At 42.5% G+C, this 17162-nt stretch overlaps 1 protein-coding gene across 1 annotated transcript in view; it reads right to left on the reverse strand.

Annotated features, from left to right (window-relative positions):
- Window positions 1–17162, reverse strand: part of LOC145400929 (uncharacterized) — a 260302-nt gene that overhangs the window by 148319 nt on the left and 94821 nt on the right. Inside the window, exon 3 of the mRNA XM_080273292.1 lies at window positions 3418–3560. Coding sequence (XP_080129418.1) covers window positions 3418–3560 — 143 coding nt within the window. The remainder of the gene's footprint in view (window positions 1–3417; window positions 3561–17162) is intronic.

Raw genomic sequence — 17162 nt, forward strand, 5'->3', positions numbered from 1 at the left:
GCTCTGATAGACGGTATTTCTACACTCCAAAATGCCTAAATGGCAAACTAAACGTAAGTGTGTCATGCTTACCTTGAAACAGATGCTGGACATAAGCAATAGACTTGAAAAAGGCGAACATTATAAAACACTGATGACTGAATATAATGTAGGAAATTCAATGATTTATGATATCAAGACTCAAGTATCCAAGCTCAATGAATTTTTCATGAAAAGCGAAGCAAGTAAATCCACTGAATAAAGGCATACTCTTCATCGTACAAGTGGTTTTGCTTAGCAATATCTAATACAAGAAAATGCAAGAGAGTATCACAGTAAAATGAATACAGAAGTCGGGTGTGATTTCAGTATTGGATGGTTAAATCATCTCAAAGACAGGCATGGAATTCGTAAACCAGACACCTTGGGAGAGCAAATAGACAAACAGCAAACGCCGGTGCGTTTTTCTTCCTAACCGACAGACTCTAACTTGCACCACATTTTCATCTTAGAACGCATGTGCACTGGCAGAGTTGAAAAAAAAAAATATTAATAGGAATGCTTACTTTGCTGGAAAAAGAAAAGAAATAGTATGCTTGCACTTTGTACATCATTCATTTTATTTCGTGCAAAACAGCTGATTGGCAGGTGAGGGGTGGAATGGTGGTGGTCAGGTGGGGAAGAAATACAGTCGGGGCCGGGACCATAAACAATGATCATGTGGGGGCACAGGTATCGTGATGATTCTACAGTGCAGTCTTAACATCAGTTCACCAATAGATGTTCAAGATTTTATTTCTTTATTTTTCCATTTTTATGAGTACAGTACATACAACGAATACTTCAGTAGTCATCAGAATGGTGGAAAACAGCTGATTGGTGGGTGAGGGGTGGAATGGTGGCGGTCAGTTGGGTCCGGGACCGTAAACAAAGCTCACCTGGGGGCACAGGTGTCGTGATAATTCTACGGTGCAGTCTTAACATAACATCAGTTCAATAAATGTTCAAGATTTTATTTATTTTTCCATTTCTATGAGTACAGTACATACACTAAATAATTCGGTAGTTAACAGAATAGAGTTTTGCACTTTGCAGTACTGCTAGGCATTGCATGCATGTGCGTTATGACCATGGTGTGTGTTTATGAGGCAATTTTTCAGGTGGAATCTCTTAGTGTGGCCCTTGATGTGAGTGGTGAGTACCTGAATTGTATTTACTGCTGTGAGACTTATAGACTTGATTTGAATATCAGAAATATGGGAAAAGTCTGTAACTGGGAAGGTAAATTCCCCAAGCCTCCCAGTTAACTGGGATTGTGCTATATATAAATATATATCTATATATATATATATATATAGATATATATATATATATATATATATATATATATATATATATATATATATATATATACATATATATATATATATATATATATATATATATATATATATATATATATATATATATATATATATATATATATATATATATATATATATATACATACAGTACCTTCGCGTCCAACATGGTAATATTGTCATGCATGGGTCCCGTGTTGGACCAAAAACGTGTTGGACAAACAACAGAACTTATAGGGAAAAATGAATTATGTCAGCAACCCTAGGAAAAGTCACCCTAAATACCTACCATATATCTATACATATATCAGTACTACTGTAATTATAATAAATGGTACTGTGCTATGAATGATAACTAACCTTTTAGGATAGTGTTGGGCTTGCTGGGAATGGAAGGTGGTATCCAAGGCCTACTGGGTCCCCGGAGGATGGCTGCTGGCGTCACTAGTGGGTAATGGCTGTTGCTCCTCCTCAACCTCCCTCTTAAATCCTTCAAAATCACACTCAGAATCACTATCTTTGTCCACAGCCATGGAAGGTCCTGCTTCTGCCTGTCCTAGCACTCTGTAAGCTTTCACTGCTGCCAGGATCTTGTCTTGGTTTTTTATTATGGTCCTCACGTTGGCTTCATTCATGTCGTAGGTCTTGGTAATGTCCACTTTCCTCTCCCCTTTCTTCTTCCTCTCAATGCTTTCTAACTAGGTGGCCTGAGGGAGGTGCCACCGCTTCTTGGGGTTCTCAGAAGGCTTCCTAGGCATCGTGAGCAGGGTAAAATGCAGTAACAAGGGCAGAAAATGCAGCAAGAAAAAAGCACCTTCCAATGCGAATTATGCAACTGAGTTACGCTGTGGCGGGAGAAATTTAAACAAAACATCACGTGAGAGCAGAAGCGTTTTTAATTGGGCGACATCACGATCACCTCACGATAGTGGGCGGGGGAGGCTACTTGATCGGAAGTTTTTATTGCCTCTCAGCATCACAGGAACATCCAGTATGACAGTGTTGGACCAGGGGTGATCGTGCTTGAGGCGAACTCTGCAGATTCGCCCACTTCTCAGAGCTCCGTCCGTGTCATGCTAATGCACCCGTGTTACAGTAATTAAACCGAATTAAATCTTACTAATTATTGTTCTCTGTGCTGGACACGAATCGTGCTGGACAAACGCGTGTTGGACGCAAGGGTACTGTATATATATATATATATATATATATATATATATATATATATTTGTATTTATATTTATATACAGTAAAATCTCGATTTAATGGCACCCTAGGGGGCTCTGAGCATGCCAAAAAAAATGAAATTCCGTTAGATTAGGGCTTACACTATTGATACCCCCGGAACTCACGCTAACACATTTTAACACATTTTTAAGCATATAAACATGTGCAGACATACAAAATCAATAAAAAAAAATTTATATTTAGAACAAAAGAAAGCAGGTAGGTGTGGTGTTGTACTATAGTAAAGTACCATACAGTAATCCTGGTAAGTACAGTACAGTAATCCAGGTAAGTTAGTGGGCAGGTTGGAGCAGAATAGATGGCACTATGTAAATAAGTTCACTAAGTTATGAAGTCTATAACATTAGTTCGTAAATCTAACCTTACATGCTAATTTTTTTTCACTTTGGGCTCAGGCTAGGCGGCAGGAAGACTGGGTGAGCATAAACATATCCAGTTGGCGGGAAACTGCAAACAGATGATTGAGATGCACGCGGTGCCCGCCATAGTTTAATTTCTTCCTAATTTTTACCCATTTGGGGGGAATTTTAAAAAGATTTTTGCATAAATACTCCTCGGGATATTTGTGCCGTTAGTTTGGGGTTGCCGTTAGAATGAATGCCGTTAAATCGAGGTTTTATAGGTTTTACTGTACATATACATATATATATATATATATATATATATATATATACACACACACACACACAGTCTATATACTGTATATGTATATATATATCCTGTGTAAGAGAGGACTACTGTGCAAGTGTATATGAATACTGTAGCAGAATTTCCATTACAACTGGCTGTCACAACCCTGCACCGCTGATACTTGTACCCATACCCATACCTTGTCCTGCACTGAGACACCAAGCTGCTCCAGTTCCTGCTTCATCATCTGCAGCTCCTTCTCAGCACGATCCTTGTCACCGTGCAGGCTGCCCATTGCTGACTTCATCTCTTTAATTCTCAGCTCTAGCTCTGCTGCTTTCTCTGGGTAGGGAGGTGGGAGATGGGTGGAGGGCAGTTAGTTGGAATACAGAACCTAATAATATGCTTGAATATAAAGTACAGTACTATATATACTCATTTCATGCCTCCCCTTTAAGTGGAATGAATTAGCTCATTATAAATCCTGAAAAAGACTTCTTGACAGCACATGGATGAAGTTGTGTTTTCTGCAGCTCATCAACTTCACATCATCATCATCAGCATCTAATCCTGTGTTGTCCCATGAGGAGTGTAGGTGCCCAGGGCTAGGCAAGCTGGTCCTGACATTTAAGATGAGAGTGATCAGCTTCACTCATCCCTGAGTGGAATTACATGAGCAATAACCCCCAACCACTCCTTGGATTGAAACCTGCACAGGCTCAATCCGATTGGAGCGCCTTAATTGCCCACTAACCACCAGGTGCCATAATTTGGTTATATGGTTACCACCCAGCATTGTAAATGGTTTCCTGGTGTAGAGGAAACCATTTGGCTTGTCACTCAGTGTAGAGTCACCCATAGGCAGACGAAGCTTTACACCTATGCTAAAAGCACTGACTGGTACAAGCACAACCAAAAGAATTGATGAGGTCTTGACATTATATCAACCTGAACAACATGTACATTCTCAGTGATACAGTAAACCCTTGCTTTTACACAACCCACTAGACTGGATATTGAAATTAAAGAACACTCCTAGGGCTCCCAGACAAACTGGTCATAGAAGCCTGATATCATCTGGTAAATGGGGAAAACCACGCGGACTAACCAGACAACTCTAGTCCAGAAGACACATTTTTGCATTTTAACGTATAATATTCATTATGTGGGGCACATAATGCAATGACACCTTATTATGCTCTCCTGTGTTATTTAAATCCTTCTAATGTTCACCATACTCTGTATAAATAATGTACAAAATGACACCCAGATTGCTTCCCACACATGGGGTGACTAAGAACACAGATGCCAGTGCTGACAGTGGTTTTTCCCACCTGCCTGGGCTAAGTTAGCGAGGAGTGAGCAGGAAACAGTGGTGGGTCAGACTATTTTTGGGCTGTTTCTGGTAGGCCTGGAACAGAGGCTGTGGACACACTGTACTGCATGTGGTCAGCCTTAATCTTGCTGTGTCTTTTGTTGTGTTAACATCTCTGCCTCTGCATCTCGCATCTCTCAAATGTGAAAAGCATTAGCTACCCAATTGTGATCGTGAAAAATGGCTTCATGTAGGGAACTGCCTTCCTCCTCTCCAATGAAAAACAAAGAGCATGAATCTGAGCCTTGCAAAAAACATGAAAGTGACTGAGGTGCATGAGCAAGGCACCAGCAGGGATGACTTTGGCTGCAAAATTGATATAAAGAGGTCAGCCCTGCATGGCATCCTGAAGGCCAAAAACAAAACAAAAAAGGTTTTGAAAAAAATGTATGGTGTGGGGAAGGTTACGGATGTGTTCAAGAACAGGAATTTGCCCATAGAGAAACCTGATGAAGCAATGTACAGTCCGGCCTCATTATGTGAGTTCTCGTTATGTGATAAACTGCAACAATGATAATTATACAGTTTCAGTATAACGTTAAAAAAACTAATTGTGATTTTGCTAGAATGATATTTTCAACAGACACTTCCTAGAATCTTGTGTGGACGTATGATGAATGCAAGCCATGGTGGCTGCTCAGTGTTTTCATCCACTGTGATCATCTGTTTTTTATTTTATTTGTACATGAAAGTCCACTGCAATACCATTGCTATCACCAAATAACTGTGGAAGTGCTTAAAAAATAGTGCAATGTGTGAAATTAAGTGAAGTGATACATTTTTGTGTGTGGAATAATGAAACTTGTGACTTGGAAATTGTGTCAACCTTACATAATCACCATTCCCTTGATAGGCCCCTAGCCAGCTAAGCGAGACAAGATAGCCGTCCAGTGTTTACATTCACTGTGATCGTTTGCCTTTCATTCCATTTTGTGCATTAACCGTTAAAAGACAGGTGTTTGCTATGCTATCCATGAATACTAATGCCAAAGAGATGGGTGTCTGCATTGGCAGTTCCGCCATTTTTCAAAGCAGTGCACATTGAGACAGATTTCCATAATCTATGGAGTAGGATGACATTAACAAACCCTCCCCAACATCCCCCCCATCATACTGCATCCACAAAACCAGCAATGCACTCAGTCTTTGTCCAGCACTGTGACCGAGAATACAGTATGTCGCACTTTACATGGGTCTTTAGAGGGTTAATGACCACTCAAACACCACTGCTACTGCCAAATAACAGAGCAAGTGCTTAATAAATTGTGCCATGTGCAGTATCATATAAAGTGATACTGTACCTTTTTGTGTGTGAAATACTGAAACTTGCAATTTGGAAATTGTGTCGACTTTATGCATCCACCATCTCCTTAACCCTTGGTGTCTGGTGTTTATTTCCACCAACCCTTCCCCAAGCCAGGGATTTCTGGAAAATCACTTTTTTTTTTTTTTTTTTTTTTTTTACCATACTGCAATATCTCAGCTAATACTTAGGCTTAAATAAAAAACTAAGTGTCATAATACTCACCAATCCTTTGACTTCAAGCTGATGGCCTCAGATTGTCCTGCTAGTGAATAGAGTCAGAGAGAGATTGCCATTTCTGTTGTTGATGGAAGTGGGGTAACTTTTCGTATTTTTTGTGGCTGTGTCCGTACGCATGGCACAATTAAGGCTGATACTAGCCCTCTACATTAAAAAAAACTCTTTCAGAATATCGCAATCAACCACAAAAAACATTTCCATGTAGGCTTTGAGAAGTGTGGTGTAAGTTTGCGGTGGTGTGAGCAGGGGAATGTGGTCACTATGGCAATGACCTTGAGGCAGGCTGGCTAACATCTCACCGGACACAGGGAAAATTTTTTGTGTAGGTCTATCCACGTGGGAAGGACACAGGTAACTGGAGCATGACTGGGATGTGTGCAGAAAGGTTGCCAGTGTTTGCCTGTGGTGGTAGTTACCCGCAAAACATTCAAACAATGCCGCAAAACACTAGATCATATATACATGCTACAGGTAGTCATCTATACATGACACTCAGACACCATGGGTTAATGGACCTCTAGCAAGCCGAGTGAGACAAGATGGCCGTCCAGCGTTTACCTACACTGTGACTGCCTTTTGTTCCACTCTGTGCATTAAAGGCCACAGAAGCACTATTACTGTAATATTGCCAAATAATTGTGCAAGAGCTTTACAAATAGTGCAGTGTATGGTATTAAGTGAATTGACGCATACCTTTTTCTGTGGAGTGGTCATCCAGGGCTTCCAACTGTCCCTCAGCCTGGGGTGGGGTTGGGGGGACCCTTGCTGACAGCTCATACTGGCACAGGACAAACTTCAGGTGGGTGGCATTTTTTTTTTTTTTTTTTTTTTTTTTTTTTTTTGAGGTGGAGGGCATATTAGGTTTCATGGTTGAGGTCACCCTCCCTAACCCCAATGAACTCATGTTATATCAAACTCGTTATGCAACAGGTATTCACTTCACGCAACCCTTTCATATAATGAGACTGGGCTGTCAATTGTTACATGCAGGAGTGAGCTGAAGAGGTTGAACTGACGGAGGTTCCTGGATGAGGTGATGGTTGTTCTCGTAGACATGGACGAACAGTGTCAGGCTGGACACGTGAGCGCAGAGGACACTAGAAAACCTGTGGTGCTACAACCTCAAGTCTGCAGTGTACTGCACAAATGGGCAAATACATGTAAAGAAGTCTGGGTGAAAACCCTCGAAAGTGGTTGGTTTCATCTTCCTCAGGGAAACAAGAGCAGACACAACTTTCTGGGCTTTGACATGGATGACTTCCACACTCACCTTCATAACGCAGATGTGGCCATGGATGTCAATGACATGCGGGAGTGGTTTGACGAGGATGGGGGCCATCTCAGCTTTGGCACTGTCTCATATCGAGATTGCCATTTCTATTGTTGATCCCCAGCCACAAGAAAGTGACGAGGAAGATGAGGACGACCTGAAGAACTGCAGTACTCCAGCTATCCTCCACCTAAGTACATTCCAGGCACACCACAGGCCAGTGCTTGAGGATACCAAGCACCTGGATTGTGATAGAGAGATGGTACCTCTTTGTCAAGTGGAGGATCTGCATTCTGTGCACCAGAGTGTCATCCACAGCCCGAATTGTCACTCCAATCACCAGCCCATGTTCGACTCCATTATCAGGCCTCTGATACCTGCCCAGTCCACCATTCTCTGCCATCATCACAGCGTCAAACCAGCCCTTCGAAGATGGAACCAGAACCTAGCACATCGTCAACAGTTGTGTCTCCCCTGGATGTGAGTTTGCGGGTGCCTTTGGAGTCGTCTGAAGCAGGCAGTCCATCATGACGTCCCACAGCTGCTCCCCTGGGCCAACTGCCAGAGATCCTCATTGACTCTGACTCCAACTAAGCTCCTCAATGCATCCCATGTGGCCACTAAACCACATGGGATATATTGTGCAGTGCAACAGCTTCACCAGCCACAGCAGAACAGTAGGAGTCAAGGACTATCTACTGCCAGATGCCTTAATCACATAAGGGGTGGCCACAAACAAATCACCTCCATGTTGCCCTGTCCTCTGCCATTTCACTGCCCTGCTCCCAGCTCACATCCCCCTCTCCCATATACCTCTCCACTCCATCCCTTCATCTCATCCTTGGCCTCCCCCTCCCTCTACCACTCTCCACCTCACTCACATACACTCTTCTCATCAGTCTCACACTCTCCACCCTCTCCACATGGCCAAACCATCTCAGTATGTTTCTCCTAACGCTTCCTATCACATTCTCACCACAACACTCCTTCACATCCTCATTTGTCAGTCTGTCTCTCCATGTGACTCCACAGGCTTCTCTCAAATAACTCACTTCCACTGCTCTCACTCTTGACGTCTGTCCCTCCAACAAGGTCCAAGCTTCACTTCCATATGTTAGAGTTATTATCACAATATAGTCATGTAGTAACTTTTTCACTTCCATGCTCACTTCTCTGTTTCTTATCACTGCTTCCAAGGAACCAGCAACCTTTCTTCCTTGCTGTACCCTTTTGAGCAATTAACCCTTTAAACTTCCATCCTTACTCATTATACTACTCAAGTACTTAAACACACTCACATTGTCCATTTCCTCCTCATCCAACCTCACTGTACATTCACTGACTTTACTTCTCTCAAAGACCATAACTTTACTCTTCCCTACATTCACCTTTAGATTCCGGTTTTTACACACTCTCCGAAACTCATCCACCAAGCCTTGCAGCTCCCCTTCGTCTTTACTTAACAACACAGTATCATCTGCAAACAACAGTACAGGGAGTTTCCAAACACTGCCCTCTCTCGTTAGGGCCACTTCAACATCCACTGCCCTACCTTGTATCTCTTTTATAACCCCATCTATATACAGATTGAACAACCATGGAGACATGACATATCCCTGTTTCAATCCAACCTTCAAGTAGAAACCCACACATATTGCAGCCTTAGCACCCTCACACATACTCTTCACAGCTTTCAACAGCTTCCCATCTACTCCATATATTCTTAATATTTTCCACAATCCTTGTCTATCCATCCTGTCATATACTTTCTCCAAATCCATGAAGGCCACATACAGCTTTTTTTCCCTTCTCTAGAAACTTTTCCACTAAAGATCTAAGAATGAATATCTGATCTACACAACCTCTTCCCTTCCTAAAACCTCCCTACTCTTCTCCAACTAATTCCTCTGTTATTTCCCTAACTCTGTCAATAAGTATCATACCATATACATTTCCTCAGTCTCCCCATCCCTCCCTCCCCTCTCCACCCCACTCACATTCTCTCCTGCTTAGTCTCTCACCCTCCATCCTCTCAATATGGCCAAACCACCTCAAAGTATTTCTCCAAACACTTTGATGAGGTGCATGCAGAGATGATTAGGTGTAATGGAGAGACTGGAATGAAGTGCTTGTTGGAGATATATAAGAATGCATGGATGAGTGAAACTGCCTACCGAGTGGAAAAAGCTGTGATTGTACCCCCGTACATAAATAAAGGTGAGCGAAGTGAGTGCAAGAATTATCGTGGCATAAGTTTATTGAGTGTGGTAGGGAAGGTATATGGAAGAATTATTATAGAGGAAGTAAGAGTGATATCAAGAGTCCTAGTGAGTGATGAACAGGGTGGCTTTAGGAGTGGCAGAGGATGTGTGGATCAAGTATTTGCAGTGAGACAGATAGCAGAGAAGGCTTGTGAGAAGGACCATAAGGTGTTTCTGGTATTCATGGATCTGGAAAAACCATACAACAAAGTAGGCAGAGAGAGATTGTGGAAAGTTTTGCGGATGTATGGTGTAGATGGTAAGCTGCTAGGTGCTGTCAAGAGTTTTTATGATGGTTGTGATGCATGTGTAAGGGGTTAATGGGCATCTAAGTGAATGGTTCACTATCGCTGTGGGCGTGGGACAAGGATGTGTGATGTCCCCATGGTTGTTCAATATACTGTACAGTATATATGGATGGGGTGATGAGAGAAGTAAAAACACGAGTAATGGAGAGAGGGATGGCGTTGGTAATGAGTGGTGATAGATGGAATATCTCAAAATTGTTGTATGCTGATGATGCAGTACTGCTTGCAAGTACCGGGCAAGAACTTGGTAGGCTAGTGCAGAGTTTTGCTGATGTCTGTGAGTGTCATGCCTTGAGAGTAAATGTAGAGAAGAGTAAAGTGATGGTTACTGAGAGGGAAGGTGACTCCCAGTGTAATGTCACAGTGAATGGAGAGAGACTGGAAGTGGTGAGAGAGTTAAAATACTTGGGTACAGTGATAGAAAAGAGTGGAAAATGTGCAAAGGAAGTTTAAAGTACAGTGACACAAGGAAGAAAAGTAGCTGGTGCAATCAAGGCCTTGATAATAAACAGAGGCTTGAGTGTTGCAGCTGCACGAGGCTTACGTGGGGCAGTGTTAGTGCCAACTTCATAAAACATATGGGTGTGAGATTATGGTATGGCACGAAAATGAAAGGTCAAGATTAAGAACTGTGGAGAGGGGACTGCTGAGGAATGTATGTGGAGTACAGAGGGTGCATAGGATATGAAATAATGTGATTCGTGAAAGGTCTGGAGTGAGGAAGTCGGTGGACACCAGAATCGAAGAGAGTGTCCTGAGATGGTGTGGAAAGAATGGATAACAACAGAGTGGTGCAAAAGGTATACCTGGGCAAATTTGAAGGAGGGAGGAGGCGAGGTAGGCCAAGGAGAAGGTGGAGAGATATGGTGGATGAATGTTTGAGGAAGAGAGGTTTGGAAGTCAGTAAGACTAAGGAACTGGCAAGAGATTGAGCTGGCTGGATGAATGTTGTGAGGAGAAGTGCATGATCAGGGATTTTGGCACCCCTTGTAGGCATGGCAGCATCCAGACTGACTCAATCGGATACGTTTTTGTGAAGCTGCAGAATGTGGTGAATGTTTTTGGCATATCCGGTAGAGCCATTGTTTTGTTCTGTCTCGTTTATAAAGGCTACAACATGCTTGTATGTGTCGGCCTTGGTCACCTAATGGTGGCTCTCCTTGCTGCTCAATCTCTGGCAGCCTCCTTATTCAAATCATTATCCCTGAGGTCACACTCTATAATCTCATCCCAGGTCTTCTTCGGTTTGCCTCTCGTAACCCTAGCCCCAACATTCACACTTCTTACTTTCTGCACCTAATCGTCATCCCCCATCCTCTCCACATGCCCAAACCATCTTAATCTACTCCACCTCATCACATCACCAATACACTCCAGTCCCATCCTTCTTCACATCTCTTCCATCGTAAACCTAGACCCCCCCCCAGGCCTCGTATTCAAGGATACACTGCACATCCACTTAATCACTGTCATTTCTGTACATCTGAGCCTGCAAATATCCTCTTCCTTCGCTGCCCACATCTCACGACCATACAGCATTACACTCCTAACACATGCAGTATACAAAGATCCCTTGGCATGGAGGGAGAGCCCTCTCAACATTGGGAGTGGCAACAGCTCCCCAAACTTCTTCCAACCACTCTCACTCTAGCCACAGAGTTAACTCCAGCCCCACTTCCAGCACATAACGTCTCAAAAAAAAAAAAAAAAAAAAAAAAAAAAAAACACTTCCACACACTCAACATAATCACCTGCAATATCAATCCTATCATGCTTGACAATCTCCACATACAGTACTCTCTCCGACACGCCGCACAAATGAAATGAACATTCTCTCGCAGTCTACCTCTAATACTACTACATCTCTCATGCACCCACTTATCACAAAAACTGCACAAAATGGAATTACTTCCCATGCTCTTGTGATAAATTGCACATGGCCACTCTCCCTCTTCTTTGACTGTTCCACCACCATGCCTATATACCATCCATCCATCATCCAATCCTATGCTGTCCCATGAGGCACGCTGAAGCCCGCGGCTAGACAAGTTGGTCCTGACATTTAAGATGAGAGTGGCTAGATTCACTCATCCCTGAAGGACATTACATGAGCAATAAACCCCAACCATCTCTCGGATATAAACCTACACAGGCGCAATCCAACTGGAGTGCCTTAATTACCCACTAAACCACCCCCACCAGGCACACTAATCTGGTTACATGGTTACCATCCAGTGTAGTATATGGTTTCCTGGTGAACAGGAAACCATTTGGCTTGTCACTCAGTGTAAAGTCACCTACAGGCAGAAGAAAGAGGAAAGAATGAAGGAAAGAAAGACAGAAGAGGGAGTGTAAAGCCACTCGCAGGCAGAAGGAAGAGGAAAGAATGACAGAAGAGGAAAGAATGACAGAAGAGGAAGTAGTGAAGAGAGGACAGGGCAGACACCCAAAGCAGCACTAAATTAAGGGAGTGGATGGTGAGCACCCCTATTCAATGTGGTTGGTATGGCCAATGGCCATACCATGTTGAGTGCACTGCTTCTCTCGTCCTAGATACTATACCTTTTTTTTTTTTATCTGCATTTATTCTCATGCTCCTGTGCCCCATACCAACTCTCCACTTCCTAAATCTTTCCACTGCCTCTATTTCATTCTCTGCAATCAACACCAAATCACTGGCATACAACATCTCCCACAGGAGACCACTTCTTCAGTCACGTGAGAGTGTTTTAAGCACCACGAAAAACAATAAGGAGCTCAAGACTGACCCCTGATGCACACCAACATTCATGGAAAACTCATCATTCAAATCTCCATGAACTCTCACCTAGGTGCAAACACCTACGTACATAGCCATAACCACTCTAACCAGCCACTCTCTAATCCAAGCTCTCTCACCGTCCACTTCACCACCTTCCAACAGACTCTGTCAAAGGCCTTCTCCATCATCATCTTCGTTTTTCGTCCTTCTGTTCCCATATTCAAACTGGGGTTGGACGTGCAATGGTTTTTCTCCACTGCTTCCTATCCTGGATTAAATCTTCTCCAATACCCAGTCTTTCCATATCTTATGTTCCAACATTTTTCCAGGTCTTCTTAGGTCTTCCTGGCAGTCGACATCCCACTACCTCCAGTTCCTCTGCTATTCTCACACAGCCCCCTTCCTCATTCCTCCTCACGTGACCAAACCATGAAAGCCGCCTCTGCCTCAAGATGATATCAAGATCCTTCACCCCGCATCTTCTGGCTACCTCCTCACTCAAAACTCAGTCCTCCCATCTCACTCCCACCATGTATCTTAACATTCTATGATCAGTATTCCCCAGAACATTCATCAGTCTGTCTGTTAAAGCCCATGTTTCAGCACCATATATTAATTCTTGTCTAACGCAGGCCTCATATATTTTACTTCTGTGTCTCAATGGTATGTGTTTGTTGACCAGTAGGCTAGCTATTTCCTTCCCCTTTAACCATGCTGATGCCACTCTTGTTCTAAATGATCTCTCCGCCCTGCTTCACAGTCCTATACATCTCCTAGACAGCAGAACTGCTGCACCTCCTGTAATGTGCCCCCATTCACCTCTAGCTCATCCTCTGCTTCATCTCCCTCCGCCTCTTTTCTTATGCAGGCTGGGCAGCGGAAATTTTGCACTCCTCTCAAATTCTGCACACCAAAACACCTTCTATGGCACCACTTACTACTGTACACTCCGTGCACAACACTGAGTTCACTCCTACTCTTCTGCCTCAGCATCCACATGGTCATTTTCCTGACTGAATTCTTTCTACTGGTTTCTTGCCTGTCACCATTTACCCTTGTCTTATCCATATTTATTTGGCCATTTTCCTGACTGAATTCTTTCTACTGGTTTCTTGCCTGTCACCATTTCCCTTTTCTTATCCATTTTTATTTTCATTCTCCTCTTCTCCATTCCATTTTTCCATCTATTAAACATTTCCACCACTTCTTCTTTAGTCTCCGCTGTCAGCACTAGGTCATCAGCATACAGCAATTCCCATGGGCCTTCCCCCCTACATTCTCGTGTTGCCTCCTCCACTATTATGATGAACAGCAATGGACTGAATGCTGAAGCTTGATGTAATAATAATAATAATAATAATAATCTGGCCTTTTGTTTCTCAAAAGCGCCAGTTCTTCCTTTTGGGAATTCACTAGCGCTCGTTATTTTTACAATTACAAGAATTGACATTTCTTGTATATAATACAAGCTACATCATATATACATGAAAGTGGCAAAAATTAAACCCTATAATCATCTGTCATAATACCTCTCTCCAGATCGTAGCATTTTGAAAAAAGAAAGGCTTTCAGCTGTCTCTTAAAGGATTCAACAGTAGAGAGTTGTCTTATGGACAATGGCAATCTGTTATATAATCTAGGGGCTCTATATGCAAAAGAATGATCAGAGAAAGATGACTGGTGAATGGCTCCTGGCTCATCAAGACGCAAGGAATCATCTTCACTGCGTAACATCACACCCGGGCGTGTCGATGGGAGTTTTAACAATTCAGCAAGATACTTCGGTTCACCAAACTTAAGAACCTTGAATGTAATAAGACACAGTTTAAATTCAATTCTAGCCTTTACTGGTAACCAATGCAACTCAATCAGAAACGGGGTAGTTGAGGTTCTCGGGGGGAGACCAAAGATAAGCCGTGCCGCCCTGATCAACACAGACTGAACTTTTGTTAGTATATTATTTGGAAGACCAACCCACAGTGAATTACAATAATCAACACGAGACAAGACCACTGCATGGACCAATGTTAGGAGGCACTGTCTATTCAGGAATCTTCTCACAGAATACAGATTTCTGATATGCAAGTTACACCCTCTTACAACCTGATTAATGTGTTCTTTGTAATTTAACTTAGAATTAAAATAAACACCCAAATTTCGAACAGAACTGACTGGATGCAGCTGTGACACGCCAATGTTCAAAGCCAGGGCATTGTCAGTGTCATCACCCCTTCTGTTTCCTCTGATGATGATGATCTCAGTTTTACCATCATTCAGCTTAAGTTTCCTCTTAGCCATCCAAATCTTAATATCAGACATTAGAGATTCAAACTTTATCATAGTATCGTTGATATCTGACATCTTAACATAGAGCTGGGTGTCATCAGCATAAAAATGATAGGACACATCATGAGCATCAAGTAAAGACGATAAACTACTTGTGTAGATAGTAAATAGAATTGGACCCAAAACTGATCCTTGAGGGACTCCAAATAGAAGAGGAGCAGAATCAGAGCTAGCGTAATCAACAACCACTCTCTGAGATCTGTCCGACAGATACGACTTAAGGAGCAAAAGGGCACTATCACGAACGTCATAAAAATACAGATCATCCAACAATAGTTTATGATCTACTGTATCAAAAGCTGCAGACAGATCCAAAAGAACTAGGAGAGAGGACATCCCACTACAAGTGTTTGCCACCAAGTCGCTCTGAATCCTTATTAGTGCAGTTTCAGTCGAATGGTATTTTCTGTATGCTGATTGAACAACAGGAACAACTCTGTTGTGTTCCAGTAGTGGTAAGAGTTGGTCAAGTATGGCCCGCTCAATAATCTTGGATAAAAAAGACAGGTTAGAGACAGGACGATAATTTGTCATGCTCTCGACATCAAGGCCAGGTTTCTTAATTAGGGGCCTAAGCAAAGCACGTTTCTCAGACCGCACAAAATTACTTTCTAAGAAGCATCTATTTATTATGTTGCAGATAAAGTCTGCAGCATGCTCATACACATCAGGCAGTTGTGACATGTTACATGGATCGAGTGAGCAAAATGTTTTATTAAGTTCTCTGATGTAACATTTGACTTTGTTTACATCCAGTGGATGAAATGTTGAAAGCAAATGATCCCCGGTGCACCGTGGCTGGAAGTCAACTGAGTACACTTCACTAGGAGAACTGCTGTCTAAATCACTTCTTATGCGAGATATCTTACTTGTACCCCAACTCCTATTCCAAAGTATCCTGATGTTCCTCCTATTGTCTTAACTTTTGATCTTGTATCAATACAGAGAGACATGACAGCTGCAATGAGTCTCTCAGGCACATTCTGTCTTCTCAAGGCCCACTCTATAACTCTCCTTGGTACTCTATCAAAAGCTTTTTGCAGGTCCACAAACACACGGTACAAGCAATTCCTCCTCTGTTGAAACTTTTCCTGCAACTGTCTCATGATGAATATTGCATCTACTGTGGAATTACCTGCGCAAAATCCAAACTGTTGGCTATCTATCTTCACTATCTGCTTCAGCCTCCCTTCCAGCACCTTTTCAAATATCTTCATTCCATGCTCCAACAGTCTGACCCCTTGGTACTTTCCACACAGAAGGGCATCTCCTGTGCCTTTATAAATTGGCATTGTCCAGCTATCTCTCCAGCCCTCAGGTGGCTGTCCTCCTACTATGATGTTATTAAAAGTCCTTATCAATTCTTTTACACCAGTACTGCCAGCCTTTTTTATTGGATCAGCTGTTATACCTGTTGGGCCTGGAGCTTTCCCAGTCTTCATTTCCTTTAAGACTATCTCCACTTCAACTTCTGTTATCACTGCAACTGGCCCTTCAACTTTTTCCATCTCTTCTATCCAAATCAACGAAAGCAAAGTACGGATTCCATTTCTTCCTGAAGCTGTCAAACAATGAATATGGCATCAGTGGTACCATTGTCTGGCATAAACCCAAACTGCATCTCATCAATAGTCACTCTAATCATACCTTCTAGAACTCTCTGGGGCATCACCCTTCCCCTTGTAGGCACTAACAATCACAATCTTTAGCCAATCATCTGGGACAACACACTCATCTAATGTTTAATCATATTTATTAAATCAGTAACTAACCCCTCCCCTATATCTCCTTAGGTCGTCAGCATTTCAGCAGTCAACCCAGACACAAATGAAAATTGCACAGGAAGAGGTGCCAAAACAAAGGCTACCTCTACCTACTACTACTACAGTACTGCTACTACTACATGCTGGTGGTAGGTGGTGGGCAATCATGGTGGTGGGTAATCATCATCCATTCACTTGATGTAGTGCTGCCTACATCTTCCTTCACATTTATCATTCTTTTTCTGTGTCTGCCCTCCTATCTTTCTGCTTCTCCTCTTCTTTCCATCACTTTTTATTTCTCTTCTCTCCACTACAGG

Source organism: Coenobita brevimanus, chromosome 54 (genome assembly GCF_032717465.1).
Source record: "Coenobita brevimanus isolate Jiangsu-jjx chromosome 54, ASM3271746v2, whole genome shotgun sequence".
NCBI classification, from domain to species: Eukaryota; Metazoa; Arthropoda; class Malacostraca; order Decapoda; family Coenobitidae; genus Coenobita; species Coenobita brevimanus.